This window comes from Phaethon lepturus, unplaced genomic scaffold (genome assembly GCF_000687285.1).
Source record: "Phaethon lepturus isolate BGI_N335 unplaced genomic scaffold, ASM68728v1 scaffold13792, whole genome shotgun sequence".
In the NCBI taxonomy this organism is placed as follows: Eukaryota; Metazoa; Chordata; class Aves; order Phaethontiformes; family Phaethontidae; genus Phaethon; species Phaethon lepturus.
In genome coordinates, this window is record NW_010525629.1 from 17,885 (window position 1) to 29,305 (window position 11,421).

General features: G+C 42.4%; 1 protein-coding gene across 1 annotated transcript in view; it reads left to right on the forward strand.

Annotated features, from left to right (window-relative positions):
• The window catches only part of LOC104617490 (sodium channel protein type 8 subunit alpha-like), a 43,843-nt gene that overhangs the window by 8,012 nt on the left and 24,410 nt on the right, over positions 1-11,421 (forward strand). The window contains 8 exon segments of the mRNA XM_010282823.1: positions 1-85; positions 1,597-1,686; positions 1,903-2,031; positions 4,254-4,345; positions 8,219-8,440; positions 9,203-9,266; positions 9,914-10,055; positions 10,729-10,935. The exon segment at positions 1-85 is cut by the window's left edge and continues 31 nt beyond it. Coding sequence (XP_010281125.1) covers positions 1-85; positions 1,597-1,686; positions 1,903-2,031; positions 4,254-4,345; positions 8,219-8,440; positions 9,203-9,266; positions 9,914-10,055; positions 10,729-10,935 — 1,031 coding nt within the window.

The window sequence follows — 11,421 nt, forward strand, 5'->3', positions numbered from 1 at the left end:
TCCGATTTAGTGCCACACCTGCCTTGTACATTTTAAGTCCTTTTAATCTGTTTAGAAGAATAGCTATTAAAATTTTGATACATTCATATCCTTTTTATTACTGAGTTATTTTTGCCTTTGTATATTCATTGAAAAAATCTCTTACCTGTTGCCTTACTGCTCAATTCAAATAGTATATATGCGTTACAGTTCTGCACCTGGTGAAGCTGGCCTGGCTTCAGAGCATACAGAGAAACGTGCCTTTTTTGAATGAAAAAGCACGGTCCTTTAGACATATCCAATCAAGTAAACTTTTTATTTATTTTGCCTGCTAAATTGTACCTATCTGTGTCCGTTCTTCCGTCAGTGGACAGACATTGATAAGTTTTGGAACAGATATGATTTAAGGTTATGGTTTACCTGAAGAGGAGGACCTTATTTAAGGTTCACATGAAGAGGAGTTCAGCATTAACTAGCTGCTAAAATGGTTAAATAGAATTAGTATCTCGAGAAGGAGCCAAAGACACCTTATATGTAATTAGACGCTGACTAATTTCTTGCTCTTTTGGCATCTCTCAGACTTCCTTCTAACGGCAAGGCTATTCCAAAATGTTCCACTGCAGGGCTTCAGACAGCTCTGATAGCTTTGGAAACATCATCTGCATGTGTTATTAGGAGAGAAAAAAAAAAAATAGTATAGTGAATGAGCTGCTTTGCCCTGTTTATTTATTTATTTTTAGAGAGTGACTCTAAAACGGAAACACATTCATTTGTTGTTTTAGAGGCTTCTATAAACTTACCGCCTGCATCTCATATGAAGAAAAAGCTTTCCATCTTACCAAAGTCGACTTGGGATTTGAGGCCGGGAACGATTTCTTTGACTTATGTGTTATTTCTCATAGACTTTCCTCCCCTCTGGATGTGCTGGGACGCAGCTGAGAGATGCGGATCTGTTAGGCTGAGACTGAGATGCCGGCAGTGGATCTTGGGCCTTGATCTAAGAGTCATTTGAGTCAGCTTAAACAGCTTTAGAAGCCAAACAGCTTTGGATCGGACCCTGAATTTCACCATTTTTCTGATAATACAGTAGTTAAAGTCCACTCAAACTTCTAATTCTGAAATTGTGCTGTCCCTGCAATGCTCCTAGAGTCAGTCCAGCACCTTCCATCTGAAACATGACACACAAGACTGCAGACACGCAGAGGGAGCAGAGAGGTTTGGAAAGATTTGTAAGATTTTCTCCAAGCTAAATCCTAGGTGTCCATGGATTGCAACGCTGTTCTGTTGGGTATATTAGCAGACAATATATTTTTATGTTACTGAATCGATGGAATTATTTGGGGAGACATTTTCATTTATGCCTGTGATTTTTGAATTGCTAAGACGTACCAGAAAATACAAAATAAATTGAATGATGACATGAAAATACTATTTATATATAGCCACCCCAGTCTTATTTCCCAGGACTGCTGGAAGCATCTTGGCTCTTATTTGTAGGCCACAGAGAACAGACTGGAAGCTGTTGTTGAGTTTTATTTAGTAGAATGATCTTTAGGGAGCCGTAAGGTGATGTGAAGAGCCATGCTAGTGTCCCTTTGATCCTTGACTTTGTTCTACAGTATTTAGCATGATCATTATGTGCACTATTTTGACCAACTGTGTATTCATGACTTTTAGTAACCCACCCGAATGGTCGAAGAATGTGGAGTAAGTAATGCTTCTTGTGTTTTTAAGAATCTCACAGAATGTTGGTTTTCTTCTATTGAGAAATCTGTTCCTACTCACGTTTAAGTTGGCATGAGTGCAAGTTGTCTTTTATATCCACTTTGTTTAGACAAAAGTGTTTGTAATTCATCTTTTTTCATGACGAAAATGACATTTCTACGAACTTCTCAGTGCGGCTCTCTTTCTTCCTCATAACAGGTATACATTCACTGGTATTTATACATTTGAATCACTTGTGAAAATTATTGCGAGAGGTTTCTGTATAGATGGCTTTACTTTCCTCCGTGACCCATGGAACTGGCTAGATTTCAGTGTGATCATGATGGCGTAAGTTGTGTTTTCAGCTTACTTCAGGTATTTGTGGCATACGGGAGGGGATGAGACCTTAGGAAGAGGGTGGGTGTGTAAGGAAAAAATAAATCAAGGAAAACATAAGTGAATCCCCGAAAGATTTCTTTCTTGATTTTTCAAAAGAAAGCTTTAGCCTGACACAGAGCCACAGATCTAAAATGCAACTCCATGGAGTTAGTGGAGTTGCTGCTGCAAAAAATATGTTTTTCTTTAAAACTGCCTTTATTAATATAAGACTTTATAATAGTGCCTAGCATTTTAGATTGCTCACATGCCAGATTGGCAGCTTGTTCTGTTAAGCAGAGGACTAGGAGCCAAACATCTTTAAATTCTGGTCTCTACCACTCCTTCCCTCCTTGGGCTTGCATGTTAAAATTTCCTGGGCTGCCACTTAAGGTTGAACAGTTACTAACCCATTTCCGATGAGGGTGCAGTGTCAGAAAGGAGACACTTTATTTTCCTTCCTCATTCTTTTCTCTTGTGCCAGATCAGCTTACATTGGTCTGACAGGGAGGAGTTCATGGGGATGTCTGAATTCGCAGCTGAACCAGGAGACGCACGCTAGATTTCGGCTTTTTTCCTTGCTGGCCCGCGTTGACCATTGCTTAGGCTTAGTGAAAGGAAAACCAGGGCTATGTCACTGGTAGTCCGAGTCGCTGGTAGAAGATTTTTTTTCTCCCCTTTTACATTTGTTTTGAAATACTGCAGGTGAGCATGTTTGGGCTCCCGTAGTCCACAATGGCAAACGAAAACTGAGGGATCGTGTAGGAAAGCTCAGGAAGCCCAATTTTCAATGTGCTTGAATTTAATAGTAGTAAAACGCTTTAATCTTACAAAACGCCTTGTTTTGGCTGGACTCTGCAGCCAAGGTTGTTGATTTTCCCGAGTTTCTGCTCTTTTTCTACTTGCCTTTTAGTTGTGTAATGTAAATTAGTTGTATAATTTAAAAAATACATGCAAAGAGTTGGACGTTGTACACAAAAGGCAAAATAACTGGTAACTCACTGACACTGTAGTTTTACTTTGGAATAGACAGGGCTCTGCTCTGCACAGTGTAAACACGTCTGTGCGGGTGAGGCTCCCAGTTCTGTGCACACAGATCGGATCCAGCCTGTGAACTGGTTATTTCCTTTGTTTCTTGATAAATTAGTAAGTAACAGCGTGCCAGCTTTAAAAGGCCCAGTGCATTGGTCTTAAATAAATGTGCTAAATCTCTAGCTGGTCCAACTCTGTGACCTCCTTATTTCCAGTGAGGTTGCCTATAGACTTCAAATACAATCCTTTTTTGTGTAATCCCTGTGTGTTATTTAAATCTCACTAGTAGGGTCCAAGTTTTATGAAGCGCTGGAGCACTTTTTTGCACAGGTAGAATCTTGAATTGTGCATTTCTTTGCTTTTTCATACCATGTTTCTCCCCAGACAGCACAGAGGAAATATTCTATTCTATTCTAAGTAAAATATAACTCCATTAATGCTGCACTAAGCCTCTTATCCTCTGTGTATCTCAGGTTTATCCCTCTAAAATGGGGATAATCTCATACCTACCTGTGGCTCACAAACAGGTAGTAAAGTGTAAAGGATTAAAATGAGGGACACTAATCAAAGCAAAAGGTGATCATGCTTTATTAAAAACGTGAAGTGCATATACCTGAAACCACTGAACTGAGGTGGTGTCACCGAGTCTCCTCGCGTGTTTGACAGTTTTACAGTTACCTTCTGTAGACATAGCGTTCAATTTTCAAGTCCCATATAGGCGAGAATGCAGGTATCTAACCACGCACCCGCACAAGCTGGTTGCAGCGTGGAGAGACGTAAACTGTGTTTTGTCTCTGAATTTTTCTGTCTGTCCCTCCCTTTTAAATGGCAGTTCTAAAGCATTTTAAATTACAAGCTGTTTCCTACAGACAGACAACTATGTGAAAAGGAAGGTGAACCCAACGGTGCCATTAACTCTGGTTTAATTCTGCAGGTATATAACAGAGTTTGTAAACCTAGGCAATGTTTCAGCTCTGCGCACTTTCAGGGTTCTGAGAGCTTTGAAAACTATTTCTGTAATTCCAGGTAAGGCGGCCTCCGGTTGGTGTTAGCTGTTGGGTACAGGCCCCTGTGAGTGATGTATTGCTTTGTCTGTAGTTGTTGTTTTATTTTGGTGTGTGTATTGTCATTGTGTTTTTTGTGTGTGACCTCCCTCATTGCAGATATGTCACAGAGTTTGTGGACCTTGGGAATGTCTCAGCATTGAGAACTTTCAGAGTTCTCCGAGCTTTGAAAACTATCTCTGTTATTCCAGGTGAGAACCATTAAGCATTAAAGGCTGCTCTTGCGTGTGCGCCTCCTCCATATCTCCCCCCTCGTCCTGCATTGCTTATTTCTCCGAAATGGCACTGGGATATTTTTGATGGGCTTTGCAGTCTGTATAAACAGAGTAGCTTGAAATTAAGGCTTCTGGGCCGTCAAATTATGGGACGAACAGTCTGCTGTTCCGTACTTCTTTATCCCTGTGTACACATGTGGCTATCCGATCTCCGAAATGAAAGCCAGGCATAAAGCTTAGATCCAGATGAATAAAGGCTTCCTGATTCAGGCACTCCCTTCCTCCTCAGGCTGAACAGTTTCGTGCTCAGCGAGTCAGCCCATTAACATCTCTAGAGTCATTTTAGAAATAAGTTTGCAAAGCAAGAGAGCAAAACCCAACCAAGATTAAAACCTTTCTGTGTGAGGCTGCTTCAGTTGCTTTGAGTCAGATGGGGTCTGGGGCAGGTTGTCTTCTAGGTAATGGCACGAAGCTTGCCTCCCCACCTTCAGAAAGGTTGATGCTGCCATTTTGAGACAGACTAAGCTAAATGGAGCTATTGCATTTGTGTGTTGGAGTGGAACCGGTCGTCAGCTATTAATGCAATAGTGCGTGGCCCAAGATACTGACCAAGCTTTCAGTAAGCCAGAAGTTCCAAATTCATAGACCTGCCCATTTCACATGCCACCGCCGGCGCTGGACTTTGCAGGACCGTCACTTACAAAGCTAATTCTAGACTCCAACTCAATCTGGGTGTCAAAGGATAAGCAATGTCCCTTCCTTTATTGTAAGAGACTACGGAGGCATTATGGACTGAGAATATGATTCTGATCCTGAATTCTTGTATAGGAAAGTCTCGTGCAGATGGTTTCCTCAGAAGTGTCCCTAGTTTTAACGTCAAGCCCAAGACTCAGTTTTCACAGGCACCAAAGCATCTGTAGTTTTCCAGTTTTCAGGTGCTTGACCTGCCTCAAGCAGGCACCCTAAATAATCACTCCATGAGGTTTGGTCTTATTGCTTTGTGTTTTGTTTCCTAATGCATTAACTGATAACGGTTCTTTTGCTTTCCCAGGCTACACTTGCATATGCGTTTGCCAGGAAAGAGACTATGGAATTGCAGGGGCCCATCACTTTTGTCCCCATTCCAGACTGCTAAACCCATCAGATGTACATGGCTGTTGTGCATGATGTTCTTAAGTGGCACCTGCTTTTCTTGCACCAAATGAGAATGCGAGAATAATGTTCTTACTTAGCCTTCCTTAATGTTTGGCAGTGCACATACAAAGAGCAAAAGATATTTGGTAATTGCTGTTAGCAGTGCACTAGACGATCTGAAGTGCAGCTGCGATTCTGTCAGCCTGCTACAGGTATTAACTGGCTTGCTCAAAGAAAAGCATCAATGTTAAAAGAAGTTTTGTATGTGTTTTGCTTTCATAATCACAGCAAAGTGAAGATGATGCAACTTGAATGAGCTGGTTACTAAATGTGTGATGGCATGCTTTGTCTTCCTCTGGAAAGGAGCAGAACAGTTCAGTTTTGTATCATTCTCTCCATACTACTGAAAACTAATGGAGTTTTCCTTTTATTTCAAATGACAGCAAGGGGGGTGGATCTGAGCCCCTCCAAGCTCACTGCAGCCATACTTTTTACTAAAGGGCTGGTTCGCTGCACGTGGCCGAGGGGATCGTGTTTGGGCGTTGGGCATGCTGACCGCAGCCGTGGCCGGAACTGTAAACGGCAAAACTTCGTTATTGCCGTCGGTTGGGCTCTGGGATGGGCCTGCCCCGCTGCGGCTCTGCAGCACCGAGGTGAAGCACAAGCCCTGCTTCCCTCTCGGTTTTGGGACGAACAGTATGAAGAATGTAAGGCGTTTGTGTAATTAGCCTTTTGGGTTATTTAACGCGAACTTAGGCGTAGAGCGCTCTTTCTGGGTTTTACTTCTATCGCGTCTCAGGGAAGAAGTGATTTTTGGAATACGCCTAATATTAAAATATAAAGGGGGTTCCCCTTCGGCTTCAGCACGTGTAATGGAATGGGAATTTTAACGCTGTGCTGAGCTTAATGAGAAACTCATCTTAGTGTTATGACGAGTGCTAACTACCTCTTCTATAAATAATGGGAATTATCCTCAGTGTGTTTTTTAGACAAGATAAAAATGGGAAATATTACCAGAATGTGGCATGCCACTGGACAAGATTCCATGCAGGTAGAGGGTCTGTATGGATTTGCATTGACAGGAGTAGACTGCGGCACCTGTGAGCTAAAACATCAAAACATTGCTTTCATCTTATGGCTTGGTAGACCATATTAAACTCTGGTGGTCTAAAGATTTATTTTTTTTTTATTGGTGCTTGAGTTACTGGTATTTTAGTTGACTAATGCCGCCAGACTCCACGCCTTGCCCGCCTGTGACGCACCTACGTTAAATAGGACCCAGGGGTAACCTGGGGCCGCAGTACGTGAAGGCGACTGCTTCAGCTGAAAGTGGAAGTTGTATTTGTCCTGTGACTGGACTGGGAACGCTCTTGCTGCCAGTTAAAACACCTCCTATGCCTATGAGAGAGCGACATACGAACCAGAAACACAACCGCTGGCGGACATGGCTGCATGTGCAGAGTGGTGCATATTTGAGTGATGGAGATGAGCATGCAAGCGCGTCTTGTAATGGTTATTTGTCTGCCAGAACTAACAGCAAAAACCTGCTTTGTGTTGGAGTAGGTCTTTGGCATTGATTAAAAGCCGTGAAGGTTGAAGTCAAAGACGTTTAAAAAAATTACTCCTCCATACGAATTCCTTTTTATTTATGTTTTTTTTTTTTTTTTTAATTTATGTTCCTGATATGGATCAAACCTCTGTTGGTATAGAAAGTTTTCTTGTTAAGGGTTTATTGCAGAATGTTCACGTGGTCTCAGCCAGAGTCTTGAATCTGACTAGCCCTGAATTCAGCTGGATCTGTGCTTTCCCCCCCCCCCCTTCCCCCCCTTCACCCCCCGCACTTACACAATCACTACTCATTTTTAAATGCAACATCATCCTACTTGACATCAGAAAGGCTCAATAATTGAGCCTAATACTGTATTTTTCCTGTATCCCAAATTCTTTCTTGTTTAGATCTGTCTCCTGAAAGCATTAGTGCTACCTTCTTCCCCCAGGTCATGGATGGTTCCTCTGGTATTCCAGACCGCTTTGGAAAACGGGAGGGATTCTTGGCGTATGCCTGAGCTTACTTTTATTATTGAGCCTTGCCTATTAATGATCCACACGGCCTTGGTAGAACCCGAAGAGCCAGCACTCTGGATGAAATCCTGCCCTACCCGTAACAAAACCCATGTTCCAAATGAAAGATTCAGCTCCCGCAAGGGAAGGGGAAGTGTTGGAACAGTTTAGTTAAGCAGTAGAAACTTACGATGTAGACAGTTCGAAAGCTATTTGATCTTTGTAAGTTGTTGTCAGTTGTGCCAATAAGCCAGACTTAAACACAACTAAGTGTGTCCATGGAGAGGTTTGTAGCACCGTATCTTAATTTAACATCTTTGTTTAGACAAACCCTGCTTTCATGGCAGTGACTCCCGAGTACGCTTTGCATCCTCTGCTGCAAGGCTCAGATGTTCTCGGGGTGAACGCTGGTCTTCTGTTTTGTTCTAACTACTGCTAGTTCACCATCGAAAATGGTGAGCTCGGTTCATTCGCCACCTTTATTGTGCTGTGCGGACAAACCTGCGCGCGAGCGGCGGTTCCCAGGAACCCAGCCGTTTTATAGCAACAGTCTTTTGCCACCGTATAGCGGTTGTAAGGTACTGTGTGTGTTTGAATTTTCAATGTCTTTTCATTCTACAGGAGTGATTTCTAGTCTTGTTTTCTTCTCTGCAGGCTTGAAGACCATTGTGGGTGCCCTAATTCAGTCTGTGAAGAAGCTGTCAGATGTAATGATCTTGACAGTATTTTGTCTCAGTGTCTTTGCTCTGATCGGGTTGCAGCTGTTTATGGGCAATTTAAGAAACAAGTGTGTGATATGGCCAATTAATGTGAATGAGACTTTCCTGGATAACGGCTCTAGGGGCTTTGACTGGGAGGAATACACCAACAATATGTGTAGGTATTTCTGCAGTGGTACTCCCTAAAACCTCATGTGGCTTAATGTTGCTGACCAGGATTTCTGACATGGCTTGTAACGTTGTGCGTCCAGCTTCGCGCAGTGAAAAGCCCCTTCTCGGGTATTTTTCAGTTTTTAGAAACCTGGCCTTGTTAAGGCGTTCCTGGTTGGCTTCATCCTGTAGAAGGTTTTGGCTGTGCTTTTTCAGCTAAATATTTTGTCAAAAATGCCTCTCTTTTTTTTCTGTTTTGTCTCCGATTAAAAACTGTTCAAATGTGGTAAATGGGAAGTAACTCTGCCCGTTTAAATCCCTGGGCTGAATGTCAGGTCCTTCCCTTAGTTGTGCTGAGTTCTTCAGAGAGCGCACATGAAGGTGTCGGTACCTGTCTCTGCTTTGCAGCATCCTTCCACGCTGGCAGGATGTCAGAGCTGTAAATGATGCTGCGGATGATCAAAGAACCAAGCCTCCAAGTTTTTGTAACTTAATTTCTTCCTCCCTTCTCGCTTGGAGCTTCTCTACTGTGCAGTCAGCTCGTTTTACATCTTTATTCAAAATGCTATAATGACTTCCAGAAAGGTGTTTAAACTCAGGCACAGTTAGTGGGGCTAATGTTATTTAAAGCTGAGTTAGTTTACCGATAAATTTATCGGTAGGGGATCTGGAAGGCTCTTAAGTGGAGGTTTTTATAGTGCTATAGTATATTAAATCCTCTAACTCCTTATGTGTGTGCATGTAATCTGTTCTTTTTCATCTTCTTCAGCAAATTTTTACATAATTCCCGGCGCCCCTGATCCTTTGCTCTGTGGTAACAGCTCAGATGCAGGGTGAGTGTTGAGCTTTATTAAAAGTAGAGACTCTAATTACCATCGATGTCGGCTAATGATGGCAAAACCTTTGGAATGTTTCCTGTTGCTTCCTTTGTTGGTTCTGATGTTATTTCACATGTAAAAGGTTTCATGTTTTTTAATCTAATTATTAATCCATTGCTACTATCTGTTTGACTAATATAATGTAAGCTGACATTTTTCATGTCACCTCAGGAGGCAGGTACGTCTGGTGATGATTGCTAGTGACATTATTTCCCTCTGAATCCAGTCGTAGGAATCATCAGAGGAGTAGGGGATGGAGGTTCAGAAATGGAAACTTTCCAGTGCTGTTGCCTCCGGTTGGTTTTTCACTTCAGCTCTAAAGGCACTTGGGGCAATAGCTAGTCCCCTCGGCTCACCTTGAGTGAAAAGCCTCGCACTGCCGCCTCTTGTTTCCGTAGGACAAAGATAACAGGGCTTTTCTGAAATCTCGTCTGTCAGTCTCCTTGTCTGCTATTCTTACTTGACACAGAAAGCAAAACGCGTGCCGTTTGTTACGAGAGTTTTGAAGATCTCCGTTAAGCATGAATAATGTGCACATTGTCAACTTGCTGCTTCCCCTTTACTGCCTTGATGCCCTGAAATGGCTGTTGTCTTCTTCACAGTCAATGTCCGGAGGGTTACACGTGCATGAAAGCAGGACGGAACCCGAACTATGGTTACACAAGCTTTGACACTTTCAGCTGGGCTTTTCTGGCTTTATTTCGCCTTATGACTCAGGACTTTTGGGAAAACTTGTATCAATTAGTAAGTAAACACTTTGCTTCGGTGCTATACAAGATGTGAATTTGGGGACAGTATGGGAAAGGAAAATGTGACAAGCTTTATTTTATTCCTCCTATCTAAGAGTAACTGGTGTTGAGGAGGAAGGGGACATTGCCTGTAAGCAGTTGTTGTACTTCTAAGCCCAGAAGGGATGGTAGGTCCTCAGCGTTTGTACAGATGAATGGTGAATTAATTCTGGAAGAACCTGACCACCTGCTGCAGAAAACTGTGAGCAGTTCAGCTCTGCTCACAGAAGGTGCTCAGGCGCTGTGGAGGGCAGAGTAGTTAGTTCCTTGTAACCTGAGGATGGTTTAGGGACCTTGCTGAAATGGCTTTTCTTCTATTTTGTTTTGTTTTAAGGGATTCTAAGCATTGGGTTTCACACTGTACTTCTGAATCATTTTCAGTTTGCATCCGTTGGATGTTCCCTTAAGAGAAGACGAGGGATGTCACCTTTGTGTTTATGGCTAGTGAATGTGCAGTGTCTTAGTGCTTCACAGTGGAAGTGCTGAGATGTTAAATATTCAGCGCTGCTATATTTTCTTAGAAGCATTCAGGTCAAGACACCTGGGATCAGTTCATGTATCGGGTGTCACTCTGAAAGTGCTTTCTCCTTTCCTTTTCTCTTCCCGCTACTGTTCTTTTCTACTTCCAGACCTTACGTGCAGCAGGAAAAACCTACATGATCTTCTTTGTCTTGGTGATCTTTGTGGGATCGTTCTATCTGGTTAATCTGATTTTGGCTGTGGTAGCTATGGCTTATGAAGAGCAGAACCAGGCCACACTGGAGGAGGCAGAGCAGAAGGAGGCAGAATTTAAGGCCATGTTAGAACAATTGAAAAAGCAGCAGGAAGAAGCACAGGTGAGTGTTTTGATTGTATATTTTTGGATGCGTTCACATATTTTAAGGTTTATTTGCCTGTTATTACAGAGCAGTGATGTATAATCAAAAAATCCAGCAATGCCATGGCTGGCTTGCCCTGGCATCGCATCCTGTGTTGGCTGGGGGTTGACATTGTGCACTGCCTCTTCCCTGCTGCTGCTGGTTTTTTCTGAACTATACGCAAGCTTGCTGTGTTTATTTTGTACTGGAAAACCCCCTTCTACTAAGGAAATTTTAAATGTTCCCAGAGTTCCTAGTGAGAATATCTTTGCAAGACAGACAAGTAGAACTTTTTTGGTCCTTTATTGAATGTTTATAAACAAAGCTGAGGAACTGAGAGAGTCCTGCAAAAGTAGACTACAAAACTTTTTTACGAGTCCTGGCTGCAAGTTTCTTCGAAGAGAAAGAATAAGCATCTCAGTCCTGCCCCAAAGACTGTACTTGCACACATTAAGCCACACTCTT